The sequence below is a fragment of the Gordionus sp. m RMFG-2023 genome, chromosome 4 (assembly GCF_954871325.1).
Source record: "Gordionus sp. m RMFG-2023 chromosome 4, tfGorSpeb1-WG-v2, whole genome shotgun sequence".
Classification (NCBI taxonomy): domain Eukaryota; kingdom Metazoa; phylum Nematomorpha; class Gordioida; order Chordodea; family Parachordodidae; genus Gordionus; species Gordionus sp. m RMFG-2023.
The window spans coordinates 21,950,185-21,968,906 of NC_088778.1; the positions used below are offsets into that span (position 1 = coordinate 21,950,185).

The 18,722-nt window shown below is 25.5% G+C and overlaps 2 protein-coding genes across 3 annotated transcripts; one reads left to right on the forward strand and one right to left on the reverse strand.

Moving 5' to 3' along the window:
* Nucleotides 1-3,007: 3,007 nt before the first annotated feature.
* Nucleotides 3,008-5,985, reverse strand: LOC135928290 (protoporphyrinogen oxidase-like). 2 transcript variants are annotated; one of them, XM_065464710.1, is made up of 9 exons: nt 5,849-5,985; nt 5,673-5,807; nt 5,377-5,628; nt 5,172-5,335; nt 4,950-5,130; nt 4,838-4,898; nt 4,506-4,792; nt 4,313-4,462; nt 3,008-3,508 (listed from the first exon to the last, which is right to left on the reverse strand). In XM_065464710.1, exons 1-9 carry the CDS (start codon nt 5,927-5,929, stop codon nt 3,332-3,334), a joined length of 1,488 nt encoding a protein of 495 aa, XP_065320782.1. In that variant the 5' UTR covers nt 5,930-5,985; the 3' UTR covers nt 3,008-3,331. The 2 variants fall into 2 exon arrangements, with proteins under 2 accessions (XP_065320782.1, XP_065320781.1); XM_065464709.1 differs by having other exon boundaries at nt 3,009-3,508; nt 4,941-5,130.
* Nucleotides 5,986-6,391: 406 nt separating this feature from the next.
* Nucleotides 6,392-18,509, forward strand: LOC135927975 (mucolipin-3-like). Its single transcript, XM_065464271.1, has 15 exons — nt 6,392-6,505; nt 13,684-13,893; nt 14,176-14,393; nt 14,750-14,941; nt 15,439-15,592; nt 15,956-16,025; nt 16,087-16,183; nt 16,430-16,526; nt 16,573-16,691; nt 16,778-16,927; nt 17,158-17,274; nt 17,325-17,447; nt 17,735-17,941; nt 18,115-18,275; nt 18,335-18,509. Exons 2-15 carry the CDS (start codon nt 13,686-13,688, stop codon nt 18,390-18,392), a joined length of 1,971 nt encoding a protein of 656 aa, XP_065320343.1. The 5' UTR covers nt 6,392-6,505; nt 13,684-13,685; the 3' UTR covers nt 18,393-18,509.
* The last annotated feature ends 213 nt before the right edge of the window (nt 18,510-18,722 follow it).

Genomic DNA, 18,722 nt, shown 5'->3' on the forward strand with positions numbered 1-18,722 from the left:
AGAGCTTTACCAAACCTTTAAAAATTTGTCACCAAACTTAAACTCTAAAAATGCATGCGAATTTATTTGAACTGATGATTAATATGCAGTTTTGACTGATATCAGTAATTATTTTTATAGATATTTTTCTATAGTGCTATTTGACGTTGCCAGCTACCCAAGTTATCATATATAAATGTTCTTAGCCCTAAAATTTATTCTTCCTTAACATAATTTGAAAGAATAGAATCTTAAAAATATTTTAATTGAATATGGATCAATAACATTTTTGAGAATAGTAGAAAAATTTTAAAATATGGTCTTTTCTTTACACTTAATAATTTATATATAAAAAGGTTTGAGCCGGTATTTTAAACCGAACAGATATTCTTTTTTACGAACCGAACTATTATCCCAAATTACACCGATATTATTGTTGGGGTTTGCAATGTTTTGTTGCCAGAATTTTGTCAAAAAATGTAATAATCGATTTTCCAAAATGGATTAAAATACTCAATAATTAAGGAACTTTCCAAAATTTGGCCCCTGTTTGCAAAATATCTAAAAATTATATTAAATATAATATTATTTTGGCTAAAATCTTAATTTAATAATCGTTTAAATAGAGCAGTTTAACAACACTAATTCGAATCCCATTTATATTCCCCTTATTGTTTCATTATATGATTCGGAAATTTAGTAAACTAAAATTAATTTTATTAAGATACCTTGGACATATAGGAAAGAATAGATAAATATTAAGATTATTTTTTATCTAAATTAAAAAAATCTATCATTCTATATATGAGATCAAAATTCTGTACCCGCTTGTTTCATATTTCAAGCAAACCTGTTTCTTTTGTTTATAATAGTTTATTCAGAGTTTAATCTAAAGATCTGCAACGGATTCGTTGTTAGGCCACCCATTGTTTAAAATTATTTAATTTGTCATCCCAATAGCCCATGGTTTTAAAAATTAATTACCTGCCCACTCATTTGTGTGGTACTACTCGCCCAATGCTTAGAAATGATTTTATTGATTGTGGAACCAGAACCTTAACTTAGAGATTTGCAATGGGGGAGGGGGGCAAATAATTGTAGAAAGTGGACGGGCGAGTGGATTATTTTTTAAATAATGAACTTGCGGGCATGTTATTTTTTAAAGAATCAGTGGGTACCCAAAAATTAAAATCTTTTCATTTTCCTTATTTGGTACTATAATTTTCATATCCATAATTATCCAATTTTTTAAATATAAAATTTATAATATTTTGGTTTTTAATTATCCGAGATATAAATGTATATGTTAGAGGCAATATTCTAGCAATGTGTTATATTTTCAACTTTAAATCATTTAATCTGATTTACCGGAAATAAACCAGCTTGTTTATAATACCTATCTTATCAATTGTAGAAAATCTGTGGAAAAACTAATATAAATTATATTTGGTTCAAAAGTTCATTGCAAAATTGTCTGAAAATCATAGGGTAGATATTCCAAACATGGTGGAATACATTTCCGGTAAAATCATTTTTTTCTGAATTTAAGAAAATGCAATCAAAAAATAAATTAAAGTTGAAAAAATAACACATTGCCTGAAAAAACACATTAACGCTATAGTTTACTATCTTGTTTTTTTCAGAAAGAAAGAACTGGAATTTCTTATTTCCCTCGAGCGTTCTAATGATTTTCTAGTTTTCCTTTATAAATGAATAAAATGGTAAATACATTTATTATTTTTATTTTAGTATATCTGACCAAGGATATTATTTTAATTCGGAGTTGAATGAGATAGGGCATATTTCTAAAATAAATAAAAAGAAGTTATATAGGTGACTTAAATAAGAAACTAAATGATGTAATGCGGAGATGCAACACATCCATACCCAGTTTATATAAATTTTTGGCCCGATCCGGATTTTAAATTTAAAAAAAATTTAAACTTCAGTTTTAATGTTAATTCTTATATTTAATGAATATTAAATCGTTTAAAGGTGAGAGTTATGAGGCTCTGAGAGAGGGATAGCTATTAGATCATAATATCAGGCTAAAAAAAAACTATTTTTTAAAAATACAAATCAACTGTTGATAGAGAGTTGTAACAAAATATTAAAATTTAATATTTTGCTATGATGACCATAAAATTTAAATTGAATTATAGTTGTTTTCAAAGCTAAAAAAATTGATTTTTTATAATATTCACTTAATGATTCTATAGCAAACTTATCATCGATGATAAGCATAAGTTTACCAATTTTAATTTTTCATTCAAACTTAAAAATGATTAAAGATGAAATTTTAAAAATAAAAATTTAAGACAGGACATTAAACGATATATCAATTCGACATTTTACGTTTATTTTATTAGCTAATATGAAATAATTTAATATCTAAATACTTTAAAAGTTATCTTTTTTATTTTAAAATGAAGTTTATTTTTCATTTAATACCAAAGAAAAAAAAGGAGAGGACACCGGGGTTATATGGTCTATAAAAGAAAGTGCTACAAAAAATAATATATGAAGCAAATTTTCCAAAATGTTTAAAAGGAGTTTTATTCTTTACATACATACTCTCTACGGTAGAAATTAATATTTAAGAAAAATATCATTTACTACTTTTTAATAAAAAATATAAGAATTATGGAAAACACCCTTTCGCTATATATGTTATGCTTCTTTATTTATAAATATAAAAAGTTAAACCCTTAGTAAATAAATTGTCAAATATGACATTTAAATTAGAACTTATAAAATATTTTTTTAATAGATATTTAAATAAAACGTAATATTAAGTTCGAAAAAACAAATAATCGGAACGAGAACATGATAGAAAAGTTTGTTCCGGAACGTTCTTCTGATTATTTGAAGAAAAAAATTGGTATATTTAAAAATAGATTTAGAATCGGATAATGAGGAATTATTTTTTATTCGAGGAGGTTGTTATGAAATATATAATTTGGTTCAATAAAAATCTAAGCTTTAATTATAACTGACTGGAACGAAGAAAAATACAGTGGCCCAATACCCTGATAACAATACGTTAATTTTTACTAAACTATAATTGCATTTTTTTTGTAAAGTATTATCGCCTCTAAAAGATGACACGATCGAAGACAATGTGCATAAATTGATAAATGAACACCGAATTTGTGCCCGCTATTATATCATAGTTATGATAAAATATTTTACTTATTTGTATAAATTATTTCATATATCTATTTGATATAATTATGTATGTACAATATATAAGAATAATATATAATTTATCACAGATGTTTTTAGATAGAAAATAAATTTGATTCAATAGTAGTGTAGTTTTGTATAAATAATTTTATTTCGAAACCTATCATTAAAAACTTGTAGATATTTTATCGCACATTATTTTTGCTGAATGTATGCAATCGTTTACGGATATTCCATCGTAAGACGCTCCTACTAATCTGATTGGAAGATTGTTATTTTCAATTATTTCGCGAATATTGTTTAAGATATCTGAATGTCCCACGTGATATTGAGGAATGCATTTCTATAAGAAGATATAAACATAAACAACTTTTAAAATAAAATATATTAGGCCATTTCTAGATAAAATGTTTTTCAAAGTTGTGAGGCATGTTTCCAGCAATTTTATAATTGTCAAACAAAGGATAAATTTGTCGAATTAATCTTTAAGAGCATGATAGTTCAGGTTAGTGATGCAAAATCGCTTTATTTGAGCTGATTTTTAAAAATAGCGAACTCCTAATTAAAATAGATTTTTTAACAGATAAATATTGTATATGCCACGAGATTTCACTAATAGATGTCCAAACCTTTGTGTCATTTATGAGGAAGATATTTTTCGGATAAAATACTGAGTTCAACGTTTTAAAAATCGGCTATGGAGCGATTTTGCTAGTTCTGAGTATCTCAGGCACCATTCAATCTTTAATAAACAAACAATTTTTGTTTCTATAAACGATTAAATGACATCTGAGAGACTCCTGGTCATCATGATCTTTTAAAAATATTATAATATACAAAAAAATTAATACTACAAATTAATCCTTTGGCAATTTAAAAAAAATTGCTGGAAATATGCCTTAAAAACTGCTTTAAAAAAGTTCTTTCTGGAAATGGCCTTTAAAGCATTATCGTTGTTAGAGAGGGTAAAAACTAATGAGCAGCACTCCAAAATTTTTGAATACATCGAAATTTAAAAATTTCTTCAATTCAACCTTCAAAAAATGTTATATATTAATTTTAATAAATATTGAGGAAGGGGGTGAGGGGCAGTAAGAAGAGGAAAATTTATTATAAACATCAAGTGTAATTTCATGATATTAAGTACTTTAAGCATATTAACATCATAAAATATTGGATCAGATTTAATTCCTATATGTGATTTAATTGATTTGATGGCAAAGTCGATATATAATTTTGGGTCATTAGCATCAACATTGTGAAAGAAATTTTCCATCCAAGCTCCACCAATCATGCACTTTATTTAGAAAATATAAAATTCATAATTTTTATATTATAACTGTAAAATTAATTTTTCTTGGAAATTCTTCATTGATATTATGTTGCTTCCACCTTAAGCACCAATCAAATATGGTACCTAATAATGGTGTATTTTCTTTTGATGGTAAAAGATAACCAAATCCTTTAGGGAGTAAGTTTATTTCTGTTATATTTTCAATTTTATATATTAAATTAACCACTACAACATCCACAAAAGAAATTTTATTAAGTTCATTATTTAATGGTAGTAATATAGTTGAATTTTTTGTATTTGTTATACATGAATAATCTAAAATATCTGAAAGGGCTAAGAAAACAAATTTAAATTTATAATAAAATTGTGTTTGTTTACCATTTGATGGCATAGCTGATATTATATAATCATAAACAATATTTTGATTTTGAAGTTCAATCTAAAAATATTAGATATTATGAATCCAGACTCTATATATAACTGTTGCAACTTTTAAATTTTGATTTATATTAATGGATTTGACTGGGCAATTAATTATAAGATTAAATCTATCAGGGTAATGTTTAATTAAGAAATTATATAAATTTTGAATTAAAGTTTCAAGGCCATCCTGTAAGTACCAAAGAGTCCATTTCTCATCTTTTATTTTTTTAATTAAATGACAATCATTCCTGTAAAAAATTTTTCAAATTTATTAATAAAACATTCATACTTTTCATAAATAATTTTTTTAGGTGAAACCAAAGTTCCTAAAATTACAGACCCATATAAGTTTTTATAATCAAATAGATCTTTAAAACACGATTTTGAGCTTAATTTTTTACTATTTCCTGCATATATGCCTTTACATAAAGGGTCAATAATAAAATCAGCAATCTAAATAACTATAATATAAATCATTCATTTTATGCAAGAACCTCTTTTCCAAATGTTTGAGTAAAAAAATCATATACAGATTTGTCATTATACATTGATTTCTCATATGTAAATAACTCTTTCATAATATAATACAAGAGTGGATTTTTTAAAAGACTATTCCTTTTAAAAAGACTCAAGATATTAGATGGCAGTTTGTGCAAATGATTATTATAATATATATAACGATTAGTTGCTCTGGGATCATTACTCTTAATTCCTATAATTTTGTCATCTAGCCCAATATTATGCATCTGAATTTGAGAAAATAATCAACCTTTTCAAAATATAATATTACTAAATTTAGAGTTGATTTAGCCGCAAAGCCATAAGCACGAATAGTTCGAGGACCTCTTTCAAGAACAATATTATTATCATATTGATGAGATTTTATCCATCCTCCAATTGATTTTGACTTTTCAATAATTGTGACCTTAAAATGAAAATAACATATAACCTTAATAAAATAATTACCTTTGCATTAGTAGATTTTAAAAGGTAATAAGCTGAACTCAATCCTGATATTCCTCCCCCTAATATAACGATATTTTTCATCAATATTTAGCCATGTATTTCACATTTTTGTTAAGCGAAATGTAGTGTCATAATAGTTCATGAACTCAGCTGTTATTAATAAATGTTTTTTTAATTAGGGCTAAATTTTGACTGGGATTAAAATTGTTAGAAATGTAATATGCTTAAGACCTGCGATACGTTATTTTATTTTTAGAAAAGACAAAATGTTTGCATAATATATACAAATGAATTTGTGCTCTTAAAAATGGGTATGATGCTTCAAAGATTACAACTATGATTCAGCCCTAAGTTTGATGAAAAAATATTATGCCAGTTTTTTGCTCACGTACTTGTGAAATCAAACAGATGCTTAGATTTGGAGATTCTTTTGTTACAAAAATAAATTACCTATTGACTCTACCACAACATAAATATGATATATCAATGTTAGTTAATATTATAAAAATGGATATATAGTATAATTGTTGTTCTCTCATTTTAAAGATTTAAGAAATATTTAAGAGTTGTTATATAATTACTATATGTTGCCGACGACGTGCATTATCGTTACCCTTACAATATTTTGAATGAAGAGTATAGTATAACCTTAAAAAAGTATGTTTTTTCAATTAACAAAGTTATATGTTCATATTTTATGTATTTTACACTTAAACTAAATACTATATATTATTTGTATTATTTTTTAATAAAATTTTGGTTAGAATCAAACTGATAATTTGGTGACCTTATTATAAACTGTTAACAAATAATTGATCCTGATATTTTTAAATAGTAAAAATAAATTTGAACATAATGTTTTTTATTATAATAAAAACAATGTTTAATAACTTATGCTCCATAGTTTCGAATGGATTAATATTTTATATTGTGACTATAATCCTAAGACTTTTTGCCATATTTTCAAAATGGATTTGGTTTAATTATTTATTAAAAAATAGTATTAGCATCTATAGTGAGGCTTATACCAAGATATGCAGAATTGGTAGGCAAGTGATAGAAAATTGTGATTATGGGTCAAGTTGAGACAATTATTTTTTTATGGTATGAAATTTATAGGAAAGAGAATGAAAATAAAACATATGGTATGAAGGTAGAGGATAAAGCTGCTTTTTCTTTGGTATAAATTTAACATGCTTTTTTTATTATCTTGGCAATGTTATTTATTTAAAAGAGTGAAATGCTACTATAAATGTTAAGATAAATATAATAACAAAATAAATTGTCTCATAATACTTTTGAACACTGGCCTTATGACCTTCTCTATTTAATTTATGTCACTTATGTGGAGGCACTTCCTCACATAATTATGGAAGTGTTTTTAACAAAGATGTTGACCCTTGCTACTTAGGAAAAGCAGTCTATGTTATCAAAGATGGTTTTAAATGACCCATCCTATTGTTTGTTTTTTTTAAATTTCATCCTTGGAATCTCCACAACAATAATCAGTAATTTAAGTAAGATTAAGGTAAGCCTTAGAAGTCTCAATCATTACACTTTGTTTCAAAATTATAAATCCTGCAATTTTTATTTAAGCAACTTATTATCATCTGTAATGCAGAGTTATTTATATTATATAAATATATTAGTTAATTATATTTTGTCCATTTAATACAATCAATTTTAGTTAATATAATTTTTAATGCTAGTTTAACTAATTTTATATATTTATTAACTTGATTTCAAATTCTAGGACTCCAACTTAGCATATATTAGTAAGATGATCATTTTTTTCTGTTGTTAGTGATTACAATAAATATTTGACAAGTCATCTTATTTCATCTAACAGTATTATACATTCCATGCTTGTTACATTTGTAATATTTAATCTTTTCTTTATAAAGGTTTGTAAATGGAAGTTTGAAATACTAGATTTTTTTGAACTTGTAGCATAATATGTCCAAGTAATTCAATTTCCTTATTTCCAGTGTTGTTAAAAACTTTGAAAGGTAGTGCTATATTGCTACCACTATTTTATAAAAAATAGCACTGCCACTAGCGTTTTCAAAAAAGTAGCTTGTTATTAGCTACTCTTTATGCTACTTAAGAATTTATTTTAAAATATTTTTTACGTATCTATTTCTTCCACAAATAAAAAATATGACCAAATATACATATAATTTATTTATTTTTTATTGCATCTCAATAATAATAACATTTCCATACTGTCATCCCTATGTCTGGAGTGACCATCAGATAGTATAAGCTATGACTAGTGTTGTTAAAAGGCTCGATTTGAGCCAATTTTTAAAAGATGCTAAATAATATTTTTATTTCCCATAAAGATATTGATAAACCTCGAGATTTTGCTAGATGCCCGAATCGTGTGCCATCTATAAGAAAAATCTCCAGGCTTGTATAATATTTTTAGTTAAAATATTGAGTTGTTTTTAAAAATTGACTAACACAGGGTTGCCAGAATTTTCAAATTGTGGGAGAAATTCGGTATTTTGTGGGAGTAATATAAAAATTGTGAGAGAAATATGAAAATTCGGCGCGCAAAGGCCCGGCCTGTGGCCGAGATTTAGAATTGACTTAGTTATCCGCTTATTATTTTTTATAAATATAAAATCGAATCTATTTTCCAAAATAAAATAGGTAATTATTTTCCAAAATAAAATAGGTAATTATTTTTCAAAATAAAATAGCCAACTATTTTTCAAAATAAAATAGCCAACTATTTTTCAAAATAAAATAGCCAACTATTTTTCAAAATAAAATAGGTAACTATTTTCCAAAATAAAATACGCAACTATTTTTCAAAATAGGTAATTATAGTACGACACAGAATTTCTTAAATACTATCTTTATTATTAAAATAACATATTGATTTATTATAATATATTAATTTTGTTTAAAAATAATAACCAACGATCTTTTTTAAATACAAAAGAATGTAAACAAGATAAAATTTTATAAAAAAATTCTAATTTTACAATGTAAAAAAATATATTTTATGCTAATGTATAAATAAGATTTTATAAAATATAGAAAGTCAATTAGTTATAGTTATTTATATTTTATTTGAGATTTAAATAATGGAACTAAACGTTTACCGTCGTTATTAAGATATTTATAAAATTCCTGGCATGACATTTTATAATTTTGTTTAACCATTAACTCGGCCTCTAATGTTGTTAAAGCAATTCGATTTCTCTCCTTTCTCCAGGCAGTCCTCATCAGGCTAAAAATTCGCTCCGATGAGGCATTAGAATGAGGTAAGGAGAAAACATACTCGCAAATTTTTTCCAAGCATGGGGATTTATCGTTATTACGAAAAAATTCCACCCATTTCTCCTCTGCTTTTAGACCATCTAACTTTAAGTATTCTGGCGAATCATAAAAAATGGAAAAAATTACAATCTCTTCAAACAAGGCTTCAATGTCTATCGGTAATTTTAATATATTTATTAAATTACAAAAACCATCAAATGATGGTTTCTGTTCCAAGGTCATAATATTTAAACATTTGTAAATAGAGTTATTAAAATCAAATTTTGATTGTAAATATTCTAAAATTGTCTTAATAAAAATATCTGCTTCATTTAAAAATGTATTAATTAGAGTATTATTTGAACATTTTAATATAATATTTTTAGCAATAGCGCCATAAAATTTATTATCTATTTTTAACTGTAGAGATGAACAGAGCTGTAGCATGATTTTGTGAATCTTTATCAATAAAGAATCTTCTGATTGCAACTGAATATTAACTACATGAAGTAGATTTCCTACATGTGAAACTAATCCCAAATATGCTTCTGACATTTCATCCTCGAAAAAAATTTTCAAAATTTTAGGACAGCTTTTAAAATCTTTATTTAAGAAGTATTTCTTTAAGGGTTCGTAAAATTTTAAAATTCTCTCGATGGCAGGTATTAATGATAACCACCTGATAGGTACATATCGCAACAACTCACACCATTCCAAATCAGACCACTCCACCAATTCTTTTAATTCAGTGACTCTTTTAGTTGATGAACTAAATTCGTTAAAACATTTCATCACAATTACTTCGACATCTACAGATAGTACATTCATTGCCTTCTTGCAAGAATTATGCAGTATATGGCATATACAGCCAATTGGTATTAATTCATTATTGTGCTGCCTCAATTTTGGTAAATACACTTTGATTTTTGCCAAAATTAACAGAGGCATTATCAGCGCAGAAAGCTGACATGCAACTCATTGATAACCCTGAATCAGCTATATTTACCATTATGTGGTTAGCTATATCGTTGGATTTTTCACTATCGGATGAAAAAAATTTCAATAGTTTTATAGAAATGCCCTTATTCTTGTTGAAATAGCGAAGGATCAGGGGAAATGTTTTAATATTTCCCTTATTTGATGCATCTGTTAAAATAGCATATGGATGTCCTTCTTTCAAATCGTCTAGAATTGACCTCTTGGATTCAGGTCCTAACACATTTGTGATAGCCTTGCTCATTTTTCTCCTACCACAAGTAAAGTTAGCACTTATTTTGGAGTCGTTAAATATTATGGGGAAAAGAATTGTGATGACAGATAGCATATGCATTTTGCATGATGGTACGCATATTTTTAAAATGATATATAAATACCAAAAATAATAAAATTAAGTTATATTTCTGCATTATTTCTATTTCAAGCATGACTGGGTAGGCTTTAGCTGGTGTATAGTTTGAGAATCTTGAAAAATTTAAACTAATAAAATAATTAATATCTTGTTATATAATTTTATTTGAAAAATATAGCTAAATATAAATTTTATTCATGGACAAAATTATGATGGACCTTTTTGAAGAAAAATAAGTTACCTAAAACGTACTACTAGCTGAATGCATACTATGGTATAAAAGGTTAACTATGGTTGAAAATGTTCTAAAAAAGGCTATAAATGCTTTGCATAATTTTAAACACATTTAAGACTATTTTCCTAATAGCATAAAATTATTATATATTTTGGCAATTCTACCCATTAGTAATTCCACAATGAAAGAACATTTTCTTTAGGAATAATAAAATACCTGAGAAGTGCTACTCTGAAAATAGATTGAATGGGTTAACACTTATTGATAAACATAGGGAGTTGCTGAAATTATTTATTAGCTCAATTCCAAAGAAGATTGAATTTCGCGTTATAGTTTCATAATATGCTTCATAATTCTATTTTTTCATACATCATATTTTTCCATAAATACTTTGTACCTAAAATAGATTAAATGGGTTAGCACTGTTGCTGAAATTATTTATTAGCTCAATCCCAAAGATTGAATTCCACGTTATAGATTCATATGCTTCTTAATTCTATTTTTTCGTGCCATTTTTAGTACATCATATTTTTTCATGAATACTTTGTAAGTTTATATACATGCAATAATTCTTAAGAATATTTTTAAGCATTAATCTAATTACCAGCAAATTTTTAAATATAAATTTAAATTATATATCGAATAAAATTTGTATTTTTTTACAAAGTTTTTTTTCGAGGCATTTATTTTACAGTGCTTTATACGCCTGTTTTATGCATTATATTTTATTATTAATTTATATTTGAAATTGTCAATATTTTAAAGTCACTAGTCTTAATAAATTTCTGAAATTTATAATATTTTAAAATATTTCATAGAATGATTCTAAATTTATTATTATTATTAAAGTTTTTACTATTTTGTAATTTAAAAAATTACATGAATTTTGATAAAATCCATTAATTTATTGTTGATTTTATAATGCGTTATTTTTTTAAAAATTATATATAGATCGAGGAAGCTTTCATGATAATTTTTATAAAATATTTTGATATAATTGATATTTTTTTATAAATTATCTATGAAGTTATATCCCCCCTCCCTTAGTGAATTCCTGCTTATGCACCTGTACCTCTGGAATTGTTGCTCTAACTTTCTGAGAATTGACTCGTTAAGATATTTTTTTAAATTTCAGGTTTTCAATTAAACTTAAATATCTTTGTTTTTTTGTCATACATAGTTTTTTATGTTATACTTTTATCGATTAATTATAAATCTTTCAGGTAAAATTTCATTTTTATGCAATTTTTTAATAATAATCTTAGGGTTAAATCAGGGATGTGTACCCTTCGACAAAAAAAAGGATCTGGGTTAGGGTTCAGGAATAAAATTTGAAAAGACCCGGGTTCAGGTTCAGGGAAAGTAAAAATAATGACTCAAAATAAGATTTTTTTTCATTCATTTATTATTCTACCTTAATATATGCAATTTCATAATTTACAAATGAAAAATTTAAAAATGAAATAATTTATATTTTTATTGTTTTATTCAATCGCACAATCATGATATCTTTTAAAATATCATCCTTGAGATTTCAACTTAAATTAGACAATATATATTTTACAGATGAAAATTCATGAAACCATTACCTAAAATAGATAGTTATCTTTATAAAATTATTGTACTTGCGATGCCGGTACAGCCATGAAGATTCTAGATAAGAGATATAATTCTGGATATATTAAAGAATTTTTTTTTAGAATTTTAAAATATTTATATCCTTATTATTCTTTTAACTTCTGAGAACTTTACTATTAAAGATGCAATAGGCATTTTTTGATCCTCCTTTCTATCTAATGATAATTTGATTTTTTTTCTCTATCTTAAAGTAAAATTTCAAGATTATCGTTACTACTACCAGTAGGTCTTGTCGTAGCCTTCAATATATTGTAAATAATGGAGTTTTGAATATGGCGTAAATCCTTAAGATGGTCTTTAGCCATTTGTTTTTGCTCAATACTCAATAAAACTTGATATCGAGGGTCTAAATATATAGAAGCGTATACAACACTATTTTGCAAATATTGTTGCTCTCGAATTTTCATGTTTTCTAATATTTCTTATAAAAAGGACTTAAAATTTTTCTAAATCTAATCGGCGTCTAATCCATATTCCATAAAAATCAAATAAACATAATTGTTCTGATTGTAATTTTAATATTGTTATTTTTAAAGGAACTAATACACTAGTCCTTTATTTGGCAACAATCATCTTCCTACAAAATGACTTCACATGCTCCTATATTAAAATCATTACAGAAATCTTTCAAACTTAATAATCGTTTTAGCATCATACAAATTGAGGACGAACGTGTTGTGCATTATCATTTAAATTAAAATATTATTTTACAATTCACTTTAAAAATAATCAACGTATTTCTATAACATAGCATATTAAAAAATAACATAATAAAATATTATTACCTATACTAATGATATCAATCTCTAAATAAAATGGAAGTCCAGGAAGAAAATTGAAAGAAAAACGAAGATAAAATAATTGATTCCACAAAAAAAGTTAATAAAATTTAAAAAAATTTAATTATTTTTTAAAGAGATATTTTTATTTTAAAAATTTTTTATGACACCTAGAACCTTTGGACCCTCCACTTTTAAAAAGGGTCCCGGTTCGGGTTCAGCCAAAATACAAGGGTTCGGGTTCACATCCCTGGGTTAAATATTTTTATATTGTAAGTTTTTTTTATTTTACTATATAACTACGATAACAAATATCACCGATACCATTTGATACCAGAAAAACATTCTGATTACTTTAACAACTGATAATCTAACAAGATATTGAGAGATTTCATAATAAAAAAATTTATTAAACAAGATCTGTTATTCATACATATAATTTAAAAAATAGATAAATATTGATGAGAATTCTACTTGTTTTAAAATTATAATTTTATTTTAATTTACTTACTATAAAAATGATAAATTACACTATAATAATAATCAATTTTCTATAATTTAGCTATGGTTCGTATCAAAAGACGATCTCATAATGTTTCAAATCAAAACAACTCAGCCAAAACACAAGGCTCTCATTCTGACCCCAAAATAAACTTTTTCAACAACCCTAATACCTCTAACTTATACATAGACGTAAATGATGAAAACATATCTCCAATGAAACATATCGATGCCAATATCTCACCACCACCCTTGTCTAGCAAGGACACAGGTTAATGGAAATTGTTTTTTTTTCTTCTACAAATAATTATAAAACGAAATGTAATAATCAATTTCTAGATATTTGCATATGCTTTGCTATATCTACAATGTTTACTTTTGAGATTTATGCTATAATACCATAATATATAACTATTGATTTTATAAGATAAATAGCATGCATTTAGTGATATAACCGTGATTATATTTTAGAGACGTTTCTATAAACTAGTTAAGAAAAAAATGGATATTAAAATTAAAGCATTCATTATAAACACACCCTCTCATTATCTAGACAAATCTTCTCACGACAAAAATGAAAATGCATTTAGAAACATCGAGAATCAAGATGGGACAAATATGTTTGAAGAAAAAAATCAACAAACCAAATATTTGGTTCACCGCCGGCTCAAGTTTTTTTTCATGGACCCTTTACAAAAATGGAAAATTAGGAAACAATTCCCTTGGAAACTTACTCTTCAACTTGTCAAGATCGTATTCGTCACGTTTCATGTTTATGCACTAATATATTAATTAACATTATTTAAAATATATGATTCTTTTTAATTGAATTCATTTAAGATTTTTTGTTGCAAAATTTAATTTCATGCCCTTATAGGCTCTGTCCAAAATATCAAAAAATTCGATTAGCAAACTTTTGAAACTTTATCGAAAAAGAAAAAAAACTTTTTTTAATAATTCTAGAAAATTTTAAAACTTCTGAAAGTTTAAAACTTTTAGAATTTTTTTATAAAGACTTGGGCATAACCTTAATTAAGTTATCTTATTCTATTATTAATACAATTTATGATATTGTCAGATTATAGATTAGAAATGGATTTTTTTTTTAAAAAAAAAATCTTTAATAGATAGCTCTTTTCACGACGAATAGATACAAGCACGTAGTATATTTCGAGCACACTCAAATTTCGTTTAAGCATCTTTTTTTGAAGGATTGGGAATCCAACCGAGAAGTTATCTCGTATCCGCCTTCTAACGGCATTTTCGCTATCTACGGCATCGACGAATTTTATGGCAGCTTAAATTATGCCATTCAAAAGGTTTTTTTAAAAAAAATCATTAAGCGTTATCTTCTTTTCGTAATGATATAAATCTCATTTTGAAATTTACTTGATATAGAATATAAATTTTAAATAATATCTAGTTAATATATTTATTTTCTAAGCCGTTATATATATTTTTTTTAAATATTCCAAATGATTTTTAAAAAGCGACGTCTATCAGTATTAGGCCTATTCAAAAACGAATTGAATAATAAATTATTCGTATTCGATTCATTTAATAAATTAAATAATTTACTATTCATGATTACACAAATCAAACAAGGATAGCAAATTTTATTATGTATGAATACCATAGTAAATTATTCGATTTGGTTACAAGAATCGAATACGAATAATATATTAATAGATTCGTATTCATTTTTGAATAAGGCCTAGTAAGTATTTATTATATGATTAATTTCAATTTCTAACATTTGTATTAAGAAATGATTTTTTTTTAAATAAATATTTACAAAAATGAATCGAAAATCCAGTACTTTGGGTTAGAACTAATAGCAATAGGTTCGTATGATTTTCCAGTTAATAACAAAAGTGAAGTTTACGTCGAGCTTTGCGAATATTATTATTTAGTGGGGCAGATATGGGCCTACAATCATTCCTATATTTTTGACTCTCAGACCAATTACAGTTTATATTACATTTTTATTCATATATCATAAATTATATTTATAAATATTAGCGTAAGATGTTTTAATCCGAAAATCAGAACTCCCTTCAACTTATTTTTTAAATTCATTTTAGAAGTTTTATTTATTGTTTATTTTTTTTCAAAATTTTTTTCAGTTTGTAAGAGGAACCCTCTGAACAATGTATCAAATCTACGAAGCCATATCCTCTTTAAAATTATTCAGAATCAAAAACCCATTTCAGTTCATGTCTAAATTTTGATTTAAACTATAAGTCTAAGGGAATTACTTATTTAAAAATAGTGTAATTTGAACACACTTTATACTATAATTTTACGTTTCTTTTTCAACTATATTAATCAAGATTGCACGAAATTTTACACTTGGAACACTACCGCACTATCATACAATAATTTTCCTTTCAATTTTGACAGGTTTAAAATATTCATTTAGTTAAAACAATTGAATACATTTTTAAAAAAAAATCAAATATAGTCTCATCAGAGTCGATTTGAAACTCAAACTCAACACTGTTCATTTAAAGGTATTGCAACCATCGATATCACCAGATTGCTATGCTTTTGAAGTTAAAGTAATATAATTGTAATCATGATATTTTTGTAAAATCAAATTCTTTTCAAGGATTCATTTTTAGCCCACTTATAGAATGTCAGGGCCAATATGTAAACAAACTCGTAAATTATTAAGGTTTATTGTATTTTGTTAACTTGATGGTATATTCCACCTGGTTAAACTCTAATTCTTTTAGTTTAAATTTTTTTAGTCCCACAAGGCTAATAACGTTGCAGACCTCTAACATACATAATCATTTTTTTAGATATCATATGATAACAGCGAACATAGCGGTCATTTAATTATATCCTTGGACACTCAAAATATTCAGCATCCTTGTCATGGGAAAATATATTACCCTGGTAAATAATCAAATTTTTTGGTAATACATTCGTCTTTTTATAATAGAAAAACATTGGCTATCAAAGCCCCAATTAATTATCATGAACCTTTTAATCTTGACCATTTGTTCAGTGTCATTATATCTCTGCGTCAGAGCTTTGATCAGGGCTCACAAATTAAAAGAAGTAAGGAATATATGTTTTATAGTCATTAATCATTTTAAATAATTACACTTAAAATATCATACATTATTTAATTTGTGCATATATAGGATTGCGTGAAATTCTTTAAAGTGTATTACAACACTAACCTAACCAAGTCGGATCGTTTGGAGTTTTTAAATTTGTGGTATGTTACTATATTAGTAAACGATATTCTCATCATCTTAGGAACATTACTAAAGTTAGAACTAGAAAGAAAGGTATAATATAATTTTTTTTAAATTATTATCAGTAGAGTAGCGTTGGCGTAACTTTAACAATTATTATTTAGGCATACTAAAACAGAAAATATTTAGGCGTGTTGAGCGCGCTTTCTCCTCCCCACTAACGCCATTAAAAATAATATTCATTGTATTTTAAATTACACTGTCCCGATTGAACCACTGCCTTAACCATTAACCCATATATTTTTTATATTTCTAAAATAAAGTTGACATCAAATCAAAGCATATTACTATACGATACGTGCGGCATATTATTAGGTTGTGGATGCTTATTAGTTTGGATCGGAATATTGCGATATCTCAAATTTTTTGCTCAATACAATGTAATTAAAGTGCTGAAAAAAATATTTTAATATGAAAAAAATATATAAAGGTTCTGCTATTGACTATTAAAATTGCGTTACCTAACGTAATTAGGTATCTGGTATGTGCAATATTTCTATATATGGGGTTCTTGATATGCGGATGGGTTGTGTTTACTCCTTATCACAGCAAGGTACTAATTTCGTATTTATTGTATTAATATGATTTGTGACAGATTTCTATTAACGTTTAACAACATTCTTATAAAATTGTTTATTTGCCAAAATTATTTTGCTCACATTTAAAATTAAATTTTTTTTAATAAAGGCAAATTAAACCATTTTATAAGAGGTATCATAGTAAAAATGGAAATGTCACAAGAAATCATTATAACTTGTTTTTGAAATAATTCGGATTAATGATCTACCAAATCAATACAAATAAACACTATATTTTTTAATAATTATAATATCTATTTAGTTCAGAAGTATAAGTTCTTCGTCCGAATGTCTGTTTTCCTTAATAAATGGAGATGATATGTTTGCTACTTTTATCATAACCAGCACTAAAAGCTCCTTGGTCTGGTGGTTCAGTCGAATATATTTTTACGCTTTTAATACCTTATTCATATATGTAGTCATCAACCTTTTCATCAGTGTCATATTGGATACATATGAATCCATCAAAGTTTGATATTTCTAATTATTGCATTATTAACAAAAAATGATATAGCTTTTATATATAATTAACATAATTGTCAGATAAGCCTTAAATAGATGCATATTTATTTAAATTATTTATGAAAATGAGTTTATCCTAATCTATTATCTTATTTTAATTGATGTTTATGTATAAATCAGGAATACTGGGATAAGGGGCACCTGCCTCACGGATTTTTGACGGATTTTATAGCTCAACACAGCGATTGCAATTATTTTAACAACGCCAATGACTCCTTAAGGAATGGGTACGATCCTGATGATCCAATGTGGAAAAAATGCATATCTTGTTGTTTCCACAAGTAAAATAAAATAATCTTTTGTTGATATACATAAAACATACTCATAATTTATATAATAGACGTTTTCATACCGAAGATGAAGCAATCAAACATATATTAGAAGACGTAGAAACGTGATGAAATCATTCATCAAAATAACAATTAGCCCTCTTTTTTTTAAAAAAAAGAAGATTTTATGTTTAGTACTCAGTAATTTGATAATTTTTTTTAATATAAACAAATACGCCTTTTTAAAATGCATGAAAAAATTATATTAGAATTTTTTAAAATTAATATTTATTATTTTTTTAGATATATAATATATTTATATATATATATAATAAAACAATTACATTCAATCATATTAATTACAAAAAGAAAAAATAATATTGTTTAAAATTCGATAATAAAAACAATAAAAGTATATACTCTATTTTTTAAAAATTATAATATATATATTTTTTATTA